This window comes from Entamoeba dispar, genomic scaffold (genome assembly GCF_000209125.1).
Source record: "Entamoeba dispar SAW760 scf_1105229458515 genomic scaffold, whole genome shotgun sequence".
NCBI classification, from domain to species: Eukaryota; Evosea; order Mastigamoebida; family Endamoebidae; genus Entamoeba; species Entamoeba dispar.
The window spans coordinates 1-10,950 of record NW_001853231.1 but is presented as its reverse complement, the minus strand read 5'-3'; the positions used below and the strand labels follow the sequence as shown (position 1 = coordinate 10,950).

General features: G+C 26.6%; 8 protein-coding genes across 8 annotated transcripts in view, besides 17 other annotated features; 4 read left to right on the top strand and 4 right to left on the bottom strand.

Moving 5' to 3' along the window:
* The window catches only part of EDI_008420 (glycerol-3-phosphate dehydrogenase, putative), a gene marked incomplete at both ends in the record, with an annotated part of 955 nt that extends 525 nt beyond the window's left edge, over window positions 1–430 (bottom strand). The window contains one exon of the mRNA XM_001734719.1: window positions 25–430. Within this exon, the coding sequence (XP_001734771.1) occupies window positions 25–430 (406 nt within the window). The remainder of the gene's footprint in view (window positions 1–24) is intronic.
* Window positions 431–515: 85 nt separating this feature from the next.
* EDI_008410 (uncharacterized protein) lies at window positions 516–1,304 on the bottom strand (the record flags this gene model as incomplete). The annotated part of the gene is made up of 1 exon (XM_001734718.1): window positions 516–1,304. One exon carries the CDS (start codon window positions 1,302–1,304, stop codon window positions 516–518), a length of 789 nt encoding a protein of 262 aa, XP_001734770.1.
* Window positions 1,305–1,357: 53 nt separating this feature from the next.
* Window positions 1,358–1,406: a sequence feature (AT_rich).
* A 36-nt stretch (window positions 1,407–1,442) lies between these two features.
* EDI_008400 (40S ribosomal protein S16, putative) lies at window positions 1,443–1,919 on the top strand (the record flags this gene model as incomplete). Its single annotated transcript, XM_001734717.1, has 1 exon — window positions 1,443–1,919. One exon carries the CDS (start codon window positions 1,443–1,445, stop codon window positions 1,917–1,919), a length of 477 nt encoding a protein of 158 aa, XP_001734769.1.
* Window positions 1,920–2,350: 431 nt separating this feature from the next.
* Window positions 2,351–2,375: a sequence feature (AT_rich).
* A 220-nt stretch (window positions 2,376–2,595) lies between these two features.
* Window positions 2,596–2,733: a microsatellite.
* A 3-nt stretch (window positions 2,734–2,736) lies between these two features.
* Window positions 2,737–2,821: a microsatellite.
* Window positions 2,822–2,897: 76 nt separating this feature from the next.
* Window positions 2,898–3,827, top strand: EDI_008390 (uncharacterized protein; the record flags this gene model as incomplete). Its single annotated transcript, XM_001734716.1, has 1 exon — window positions 2,898–3,827. One exon carries the CDS (start codon window positions 2,898–2,900, stop codon window positions 3,825–3,827), a length of 930 nt encoding a protein of 309 aa, XP_001734768.1.
* Window positions 3,828–4,150: 323 nt separating this feature from the next.
* Window positions 4,151–4,735: a repeat region.
* Window positions 4,736–5,026: 291 nt separating this feature from the next.
* Window positions 5,027–5,075: a sequence feature (AT_rich).
* Window positions 5,076–5,148: 73 nt separating this feature from the next.
* Window positions 5,149–5,174: a sequence feature (AT_rich).
* A 218-nt stretch (window positions 5,175–5,392) lies between these two features.
* Window positions 5,393–5,433: a sequence feature (AT_rich).
* Window positions 5,434–5,679: 246 nt separating this feature from the next.
* Window positions 5,680–5,760: a sequence feature (AT_rich).
* A 350-nt stretch (window positions 5,761–6,110) lies between these two features.
* Window positions 6,111–6,142: a sequence feature (AT_rich).
* Window positions 6,143–6,217: 75 nt separating this feature from the next.
* On the top strand, window positions 6,218–6,919 carry EDI_008380 (uncharacterized protein; the record flags this gene model as incomplete). Its single annotated transcript, XM_001734715.1, has 1 exon — window positions 6,218–6,919. One exon carries the CDS (start codon window positions 6,218–6,220, stop codon window positions 6,917–6,919), a length of 702 nt encoding a protein of 233 aa, XP_001734767.1.
* Window positions 6,559–6,600: a sequence feature (AT_rich).
* Window positions 6,920–7,064: 145 nt separating the features above from the next.
* Window positions 7,065–7,778, bottom strand: EDI_008370 (uncharacterized protein; the record flags this gene model as incomplete). Its single annotated transcript, XM_001734714.1, has 1 exon — window positions 7,065–7,778. One exon carries the CDS (start codon window positions 7,776–7,778, stop codon window positions 7,065–7,067), a length of 714 nt encoding a protein of 237 aa, XP_001734766.1.
* Window positions 7,438–7,490: a microsatellite.
* A 19-nt stretch (window positions 7,779–7,797) lies between the features above and the next one.
* Window positions 7,798–7,916: a sequence feature (AT_rich).
* Window positions 7,917–7,929: 13 nt separating this feature from the next.
* EDI_008360 (uncharacterized protein) lies at window positions 7,930–9,588 on the bottom strand (the record flags this gene model as incomplete). Its single annotated transcript, XM_001734713.1, has 1 exon — window positions 7,930–9,588. The coding sequence occupies one exon, from the start codon at window positions 9,586–9,588 to the stop codon at window positions 7,930–7,932; it is 1,659 nt and encodes a 552-aa protein (XP_001734765.1).
* Window positions 9,279–9,333: a sequence feature (AT_rich).
* A 23-nt stretch (window positions 9,589–9,611) lies between the features above and the next one.
* Window positions 9,612–9,668: a sequence feature (AT_rich).
* Window positions 9,669–9,716: 48 nt separating this feature from the next.
* Window positions 9,717–9,820: a sequence feature (AT_rich).
* Window positions 9,821–9,897: 77 nt separating this feature from the next.
* Window positions 9,898–9,933: a sequence feature (AT_rich).
* A 240-nt stretch (window positions 9,934–10,173) lies between these two features.
* Window positions 10,174–10,950, top strand: EDI_008350 (succinate-semialdehyde dehydrogenase, putative; the record flags this gene model as incomplete). Its single annotated transcript, XM_001734712.1, has 1 exon — window positions 10,174–10,950. A coding segment is annotated over one exon (777 nt), but the record flags the coding sequence as incomplete, so codon positions are not given.

Genomic DNA, 10,950 nt, shown 5'->3' with positions numbered 1-10,950 from the left:
AAATAGCTTTCTTAATGTTTTCACTCAAATTTGGTTCTTCTTTATGAATTCTTTCATAATCCCATAATTCAACTGGAACGTTTTTAGTTTTAGCAATTTCCATGTATTTATTTAAATTAGGTATTTCTTCATCAGTTTTAGCAACCATCAACTCCCCACAAGTAGTAAGACCAAAGTTAAGTTTTGGTTGGAGTTCATGGATAAGAGTGTTTCCTCTTACTACAAGTCTTCCTTTCAAAGTTTCTAATGTAGTGTCAATACCACAATGAACAATACCAGAGTTAGCAGAAGTAGCTCCATTAGAAACATCTCTAGCCTTTTCTAACAAGGCAATCTTAAGACTCTTGTATTTAGACAATTCCATAGCACAACAAGCACCAACGCAACCAGCTCCAATAATGACAACATCGTAATAACTTGATTGTGACATATGAAAAAATAATAGTGAATAACTTTATATTGTACCAATTCTAAATGATTTTTAAAACAAACAAGAAAGAGAAAGACATTCTTAATTATTCCTTGTAAAGTGATTTGAGTTCTCTCTGACATACAGAATTAGTTGTTTGTTGAGGGTTCCAGCCAGTATGATCTTTCTCTTTAAAATGGCCAAATTGGTTTGATACCAACAATGTCTCCTCAAACCATTTTGGAGATATATTAAAATGAGTATGTCCATAAACCCAAAGATTAACTCCTTTCATTAAATCTTCGTCATTACTTCTAAACAGACTAAATAGAGAGTCTTTTTTTTTAGACAATGACGTTGTTGGGCAGTGATGAGAAAATACGATTTTGTATTGGGCTCTAGAATTTTGTATCTTTTCTTTTAACCAATTTCTACAAACAGTATGAACATAGTTATAAAGTTCAAATGAAAGTGATGTAGAGTTGTTGTATTTAATTTTATCAAAGTCTACTGCATTGTTTAACAAGTATTGTTTGTCATTGATATCTAACTCACTCCATAATGTAGTGAAGAACAGTTCTGTTGAATTGATCAGTATGTTAGAGTTATTTACATAATGAACATTTGAGCGGACACTTTTATTCCAACCACTCATTAGTTGTTCTAAATTAGTTATGCCGAAACAGTCATGGTTGCCATAAAGAATGTATGTTTGTTCATAATTTATACTACACCAATCAAAAAACCATTGAACATTATTTAAAGAGTCATGGTCACACAAATCACCACTAACAACAAGGTATTTAGCCATAACACGAATTGGGTGTGACTGGAAATATTCTGAACAGAAGGGTTCATCCAGATGTAAATCAGAGATAAATTGTATGTTTTCCATCTAATGGAGATATAAGAAAATAATGTATCAGAAGAAAATACAAGAATGAACACATTAAATTATAATAAAAAATTATAAAAATATTAGAAAAAAAGAAAAAAAGAAACCCTTTACGAGAACTAACCCATTTTTATATTAATGTCGGCAACTGTTAAAGCCACCGGTAAAACTCAAAAGAAACATACTGAGGCTCTTAAGAGTGTTCAAGTTTTTGGAAAGAAAAAGACTGCCATTGCTGTTTGTCTTTGTAAAGAAGGAAAAGGTATGATTAGAGTTAATGGTGTTCCACTCGATCTTATCAACCCACCAGTATTAAGAATTAAAGTATTTGAACCATTATTCATTGTTGGCAAAGAAAATTATGCTAAACTAGATCTTAAGATTAGAGTCACTGGTGGTGGACAAGTTGCACAAGCATATGCCATTAGACAAGCCATTGCCAAGGCTCTTATTGCTTACAACCAAAAGTTTGTTGACGAAACTACAAAGAATGAACTCAAAACAAAATTCCTTGAATATGATAGAACTCTTCTTGTTGCTGATCCAAGAAGGTGTGAAGCCAAGAAGTTCGGAGGACCAGGAGCTCGTGCTAAATACCAAAAATCTTACAGATGAGAATGTCCAATTGAGTATGGTGGTTAGTGTTTATTATATTTCCATTTAATGGTTTCTTTTTTTACAAAGAGAAGAAGAGATGACTGGTTGTGAAAATATATTTTTTAAACTGCTGCTTATTATTGTTTTGTTAAATAATGATACACAAAAAATGTATTTAAAATTAGTTTCTAATAACAAAATATTTCATTCATGTTGATGATAAATTTAAAATAGTGTTTTGAACTTTCAATATGAAATGATATATTTTGAAACAAAAATTCTTAACGAAGCCAAATTATTGAGTAAATAGAAACTACAGAAATAATGGTATTTAAGACGACAGCCAACAACATCTAAAACGGTATTTCATCATCAAATAATTCTGATAACACAAATTGAAGATAAAGTAAAATAGTAAAAAATAACTTGTTTACTTTTTATGAATCAAGTTTAATTAAAAAAAATTAAAAAATAGACCAAAACAATGATTCTAAGAGAGAAATAAAAAAGAATAGAAGTCTTTGTCATTCTATTCTAAATGAGTTATCACCTTTTTTTGGGATTTCAAATCAAGAAAACACTTCGTAGTATTCTTATGTTATATAAAACACAATAATATTAGTTTTTAACAAGAGTAAAAAGAAAAGTGTTAAGATAAAAAGTTATCAGGGAAGAAGAGTTTCGAAAGGTTTTGAGTAAAAATCAACATTAGAATAAAAACAAGTCAAGGAAAAATTAAAAGTTAATCCTGAAGAAATAGGTAAAAAGAGTGGAAATATATACAGAACTTAAAAAGAGAATAAAAAAGGATATGAAATAATAAGAATCAAAAATCAAAAGAAAAAGAAGGAGAATAAGAAGTAAAAAATCAGGAAAGAAAGGAAACTAAAAAAGAAAAAAAAAAAAAGAAAAATAAAAAAGATAAATGTTAAAAAAATAAAATAATAAGATAAGTAGGTATTTAAGAAAGAACTAATAACTGAAAATTATAATTTCATGAACGCATTTATTCTCCTCTTCATTGCACTTGCTACTGCTGAAGAAATCTACTCACCATTTAAAAGAAGTTGTGTAATTCAAAGTAGAATTAATACTATTACTGCACAAACTAAGGCCATTCATAATAAAATAAGAGCTGATGAACAACAAGAGAGAAATCTTAATGATTCACTCTATTACCTTTACAGAGATCTTAAATATGCTACTGTTGCTGAGGATAGAGCAAGACTTGAACTTGAAATTGAGGCTATTCAAAAGAAACTTCATTCAGTTAGAATTCATAAAGTTAATATGTTGAGAGATATTAGAAAGGAAACTGATAAAATCACTGCTCCATTCAGAGATAGCATCGCTAGAAGCAATAAGATTGAAAGACATGTTGGACTCGAAGACGAAGGAAACTTTGTTGATGAAAGATTAAAGACACAAGCCACTATTAAGAAAGTTACTTCACAACTTGCAAATAAATATGCTACACTTGCCGCTAAAGTTGCTGCACAATCTAATGTCGCTAAAGCTGCTAAAAAGTTCAACAACGATGCTGCTAAGGTTCAAGCCTTTGTTGCTAAAAAAGCTGAAGCTGCTTACACCAAAGTACATTCAAAGATTGTTAAGGCTATTTCAGCTGCTGTTGAAAATGGTGTTGCTAGAAATAACGTTGAAACTGTTGCTAAAACTGCTATTGAACAAATTGTTGATAAACTTATGATGAAAGTTGCTGCACAACCATCAGTTGAAGCTGCTGATAAAGTTGCACAAAATATTGTTAAGTCACAACTTAAACAAATTAAAAAGAATGTTAAAAAAGTTACTCCAAAGAAAGTTGCTAAAAAATCTGTTAAGAAAGTAGTTAAGAAGCCAGCTAAAAAGGCTGCTGCTAAGAAGGTAGTTAAGAAAGCTGCTGCTAAGAAGACCGCTAAGAAATAAGAGGTATAATACATACTGAGTTAATTTAGCACTGTTGCTTATTCAATTAATTTTTCACTAATTTTTTTGCTGTTGCAGTTTTATGAAATAATTTTAGTAATTGTTTTGAATTATTCATTTTTGTTTAATTCTCTTGTTTTACTTTTATATAGTGAAGTTTATTAATAGAAATTGTTTGTTGTTTTAATTCATTGGCTTTGTACTGTGGACTTGTTGTTTAGTTATAGTCATACTTTGTTCTAGACGTTTATTAAATTCAGTTGGTCTAATTTCATTTTTGTTGTTTCTTTATTTTGGTTATATACTCTTTTTATGAACAGTTGAGATTTGAAGGTAATACATCAGAGACATTACACATACCATAAAACAAATCAAAGACATGAACCATCAGTTATACTCTATTTGTGATGTTGCATTTGGTTAGAAAACATATTAATCAATATTGTGAGAATATCAGTGATTATTAATTATGTTGATTGAATATCATTTATATTAAATGTGTATTTATTTATAAAGATGATAGTATTATTTATTTGTTAGAATACAGGTGTATTTGTTAATATACATACTATCAATGAAAAACTATCTGTTGTTATGGTTGATGTTAAAATGAAAATTAATCATAATGATATAGTGATAATGATATACTCTTCTTAAAATATGAAAATAAAGAAGAATTTTATACTAACTAAAATCAGATAATAACTTAAATGATGAATATTTAAATTAGAAATATCTGAAATAAATTATTTTATATTAATAATGAAGAAATGAAAATTTCACAATTCAACAAATAAAATCAAAGAATAAACTAATATAAAGAATATGCAATGTTAAAACAAATAATCTTCACTGAAGAATGAATAATAGAAAATAAAATTATTAACAGTTAATTAACTAATTTTTATTAACCTTTTTTATAAATAACTTCATAGTACTTTTCATTTGTATTTATTTTTATATTTTTGTGTTATTTTATTGCTTGGATTCTGATAAATATTCAGATTCCTTTCATTCTGTTATTCATCAGATTTGTATTTTTATAACAACTATTATTAAGGTTTTTCTCTTTGTATTATAATTCCATAATTTTTGTTATATTATAACTCTGTATTGTTTCATGACTAAAACAAAATTCACATCTTATTGGTTTTTTGGTTTGAAAGTATTTATTCTTATTGGTCTTTTATTGAGTAGACTATATTTTATTTAATCATTTTAATTCAATTTTTTATGTTTTTATTTATTGGAATTTAGTTCAATGATTTTATTTTAAGCAAATACTCAAACTAATTATCTATTTCTTTCATTTTGTAATGTCTTTATTTATTAAAAAAAAATAATTATCAAAGTATTAACTTATTATTCCAAGTGTACTGAAAGTATTTAGACATTTATCTGTATTTTTGTAATTAAAAGAATAATGATATATTCATCTATATATGGATTCTATATTCTAATTCCATTTTGACGAATGGCATCATTTATTTTCATTAAACAAAGTTTTATTAGATTATGTTTTGATAAAGAGATAAGTAAATTTCATTGTATTAAATTGTATTGGGAATTAATAAATTATTTATTTTATATATTATATTTAAAAAAAGAATTTGTTAATTGTTTCAACTCAACAACACTGAGAATAATATTCAATCATGTAGGATAAATAATTTTTCTCCAATTTGATATATTGAGGGTATGAAGTTAGATTAATAATGACAATAAAATTATTATATCTTGAATGGTTATTGAGATATAGTATATTCATTTAGTAACTTATTTTATTTGAAGAAAAGGTCAAATAGATTTAAGTCCTCAAATTAAATTAATTAAAAAGATATAGTTTATCCAGAAAAAAAGTAAAAACAATTAAAATAGTTTTTTTAATTCAATGAAGAAAAAAATATATAAGTAAATAAATAATACTAATATACAATCATTGTATGGATATTTACCTGTATCAAATAAGAATATTTAACAATAGAAATAATATTACCAAATTGTTTTTACAATAACCATCATTTTCGATGATTAGTGATACCAAGTAACTGAGCCCATTCCCTCATTTCTATTTTTGGAAATAATATTTAAATCAGAATATATTTCCATTTTTGGTGATGAGTGAATAAAGATATTCTTTCTAAACCAAATCTCTTAGTGACTTAACATTTTATTTAACTCATGAAAGATCATTTTACTTAATTCTATATTTATACTTTCGATTATTCGAAGGTATTGAGTTTTTAGAAGTGGAGAGTTTTAGCTCATCAAACATAAAGGAAGAAAAAATAAAATATTTATGATTTTTTAATTAACAATTCTACAATCCAAAATTATAATATTTAGTGGTCATATGTCAATGATATTGAGAACTAAATTTACTAACAAATATGATTCGTAGTCCTTTTATTAAAATACCACTAACAATAGATGAAGATGGTTCTTATGTCATATTAGATAATAGTGATGAAGCAGTAAAAAAAGAACAACTTGTAGCAAAAAGAGAATCACAAAACAGAGTTGTAGTTCAACAAATGTTTCTTATTGCAGTATTAAATAACATTGGATTTGATATTGAATTAAATAAACCACATAAACGAAGTACTACAACAATGCAATGTTTTCCTATTTCAAAAATTCGTCTAAGACAACAAATAATTTGGGATGCAGAACAAGAAGATTTAAAAGATAAGTCATCTAAAGAAAAGAAAATATATTTGGATACAATGACAAATAATTTAATGATTTTGTTATTAAAACAAAATAATATAATCTTAAAAGAGAGAAAAACTAGAAAAGGTACTAAAGAAGATTATATTCAAATGAAACGAGTTGAATCAATTGCAATTGATAATGGTATTATTAATTTAAGTCAAAGTAATGAATTTGGAAAAAGAATTTATATTAAAATACAAAATAGAATGAAAAAAGGTGGATTAATTCTTTATCAAAATGATAAAGAAATAACAAATTTATTATATTCTTCTATGTACTCATTTTCTTCAGTTAAACCATTATTCAACCAATTTATTTATTCATCTTACAAATATGAAAATTCTAATTCTTCTTGTATTTATAAGAATTTAATTTAATTTCCTTTTTTAAATAGAAGGTTATTTAAGGTTATTAATTATGTTGAACAAATAGAAATAAGTAAATTATCTTTTAAATTATTATCAAAGACTATGAGTTCAATTTTATTTCTTTATTAAATTCATTTTTCACTTTTGTTATTTATCATTTTTTATAAGGGTTATAATTGTATTGTGTTGGTTGTGTTAAATTACCTTGACTTGTTTGAGGCGGTTGATAAATTGTTTGTGGTTGATATGAAACACTTGGGATATATGTTGATGTATATTCTCCTCCATAACTTTTTGGTTGGGAAACAATTCCACTTGCAATTGGAGTATAAGGATGATATTGTGATGACATTGAATAGCTGTTATATGAAGGAAGAACAGAGTTATATTGATATGGTGCATATCTTCGTTCTTTTTCTTCAAGAAATTTATCATACCCATTATATTCACTACGCCTATTATCAAACCTACTACTACCCTCTCGCTTAGAAAAAATATTAACTCTCCTATCTATACTTTTAATTCCACTCTTTCTTCTCTCTCTCTCCCATTCTCTATCTCTTTCAGTTCTCCTTCTTTCATCATCCCTAGTCTTTCTTTTATGGTCTTTATCTGCAATTTTAACAGACATTGTTGGTCCATTGTCAAATGGATTAGTGCAATTTAACTGATTTTTTGCTCGTTTTGCTTCTTCAAAAGTAGAGTACTTAACAAAGACAGTGTGTGTTTTGTATTGATCTCTTTTTGCCAAAATAGTAACTATTTCGATTTTTCCATATTTTCCAAATTCTTCTCTTATTCTTGTTTCATCTGCACACTCAGGAACCCCCACTACATAGAGAGTTGTATTTTCTTCTTCTCGTGACATAAATGAATTATAAGTTGTGTTTTTTATAATTTTTACCATTTATTATAATTTAATTATTAAAAAACTATATAAATTATTTTGTTTTTTCATAAAACCTATTTTGTTAATAATAATGTTATTTAATTAATAACTTAATTTCAATAGCAATTTATCAGTGTTTGTGACGTCTAAGAGCATTAAGTGATACCATTCCACTTCCTTCTCTCTTTTTCCTTTCTTTAGGTAGTTTGATTTGAGGTTTCTTTGGTTTAGGTTCTTTTATTACTTTTGGTTTTTTACTTTCAATTCTTTTGCGTAATTCTTTTTTTCTAAGTTCCATTTCTTCTTTATCTTTTTTTGCATACTTTTTTAATGCGTAATTATAAAAGAAATTTTCTGTGTGTTTGTATTCAATGTTCTTGACTTTAGTGTTTTTATTTTCAGACACTTCCTGTTTTATCTTTTTTTTAACAGCTGGTTCCTTTGATAATTGTTTATCTAAAAATTCACGGTACATATCTATCTTTCTTCTAAATAATGGTATAGGTCTTTCTACTGTGTGTTTTTCAGAAAGAATAATAGAGTGCTTTTTAATATCTTCATTGTATTCTCCATAAGTAAATTTTTGAGCAGTAATTCTTCTTTCAGTATCAATGAGTATCATTATAAGTTCATTTTCATGAGGAATTGCATAAAACCCAAGAATCCTATAATGTAATTTTTTTTTAATAAATGGAAGTATTAATGGAAGTTTAACAAGACAAGAGGCATATTCAGTACTAAACTGTAATTTTTCAACATTAAACTTAAAGGGGACTATTATGCAATAACGTTCTGTTGGAATAATACATGTTAATTTATTTTCATAAAAAAAACATTCTACGTCATAATATAAATGTTGTTTTGGAATTACATGAAGATGAGATGCAACACCAGTAAATGTTCTTGTGTCCATAATAAAAAGGGATGTTTCAGTTATAACTATAACATGAAATGGAAAATATATATGACTTGTTAAAGCAAAAACTTTATCAGAAAATCCGTACTTTGTTTCAACTTCTTTAGTTAATATATTTAATGTATACATACCAAAACCTCTACAAATAATTAATTTAGGAAATAAGCTAAATGTAATTCTCGCCTCCCCATCATCTCCTTCTCTATATGGAATTATATATTCATTATCTTCTTTTGTATTTATTGAAATTAAATGAATTTTATTATTTACAGCAATAATTAAATAAATGTCATCAGTACAAATCATTTGAATATCATCAATTTTATCATTAATATGAAATTCGTTTATTCTTATTGGATTTTCATTTTCCATAACATATACAAATATATTACTTTCATTAGCAATACAAAATATTGGTGGTGGTGTAATAGGTGTTGACGGATTCTTCCATAATGTCTCTTTAATAACAACAATTTTTCTGATAATACCTCCACAAACAATACTTCCTTTAGGAATAATTTCTCCATTAAATAAACAAAGTTCTACCTCTCCTTCTTTATGAGAATAAATAAAATACTTTTTATTTTTTACATTAATTATTTGCATTAAATTAAAATAGTTGTGTGTTTCATCAATAGTATGGTTTTCTGCTAATACCCGAGATGTATAGTATGGAATGGCATTAGCTAATTCTTGAACTCCAAATTGATTTGGTACTTCACATACATCTCCTTCTTTCATTACAACAGGTACTCCTGTAGCATAGTACCCTTTTTTCTTTTTATACTTATTAAAACAAGGATCAAATAACAAAGCTTGGTCTGCTAAATCAATTGATGGTTCATGTGGCAATTCAAAATTGTTCCAATTCATTACACCTGTTTAAGTATTATGACTATAATTTCTTTTTACTATATTTTTACTATATTTTTACTATATTTATTCATTATTTTGTTATCTACATTACTTGCTTCATATAATATTCTTTTTATAATCCATTCTATATTAATAGATTTTTAAGTATTATTTGTTTTAATTAATTTAAGTTATATTAAAAAATTGTATAAAAAATTTGTTTAATAAATTAAAGAAAAATGTAATATATCCCAAAAATATATCAAGATGAAAAATCTCAAATTCTTTAAAATGTTGTTAAGAAATTTACATAAAAAGAAAACAAGGAATAAAATATTTTATAAAAAATTCTAAAAATAATAAGAAGAACAACCCTGCCACGTTTTATGACCGATAAAGAAGAGTTACTATTTTCAAAAAATGGAAAATAAAAAAATGAATTTTCGTCCGATTTCTAAAATGTTCCTTAAAAAATCATAAATAATACATACTATTTCAAGAAAAGTTACAACCCTGTCCTGTTTTCCTTTCTCCTATTCGAAAATTAGAGGACTATTTAAACATGACCCAGTAATTTTTATTCATTCAAAACAAATAAGTAACATGTCTGCACAACAAAGTATGACTGTAGATGAACATATTAATCAACTTGTTGCTAAAGCACAAGTTGCACTTAAAGAATATCTTAAACCAGAATTTACACAAGAAAAAATAGATTATATTGTAAAGAAAGCATCAGTTGCAGCACTTGACCAACATTGTGCACTTGCAGCAGCCGCAGTTGAAGAAACAGGAAGAGGTATTTTTGAAGATAAAGCTACTAAGAATATATTTGCATGTGAACATGTTACACATGAAATGAGACATGCTAAAACAGTTGGTATTGTTAATGTAGATCCACTTTATGGAATTACAGAAATTGCAGAACCAGTTGGAGTTGTTTGTGGAGTTACACCAGTTACTAATCCAACATCAACAGCTATTTTCAAATCACTTATTTCAATTAAGACAAGAAATCCAATTGTATTTTCATTCCATCCATCAGCACTTAAATGTTCAATTATGGCAGCTAAAATTGTTAGAGATGCAGCTATTGCAGCAGGAGCACCAGAAAATTGTATTCAATGGATTGAATTTGGAGGAATTGAAGCATCAAATAAATTAATGAATCATCCAGGAGTTGCAACTATTCTTGCAACAGGAGGAAATGCTATGGTAAAAGCAGCATATTCATCAGGAAAACCAGCACTTGGAGTAGGAGCAGGAAATGTACCAACATATATTGAAAAGACATGTAATATTAAACAAGCAGCAAATGATGTAGTTATGTCAAAATCATTTGATAATGGTATGATTTGTGCATCAGAACAAGCAGCAATT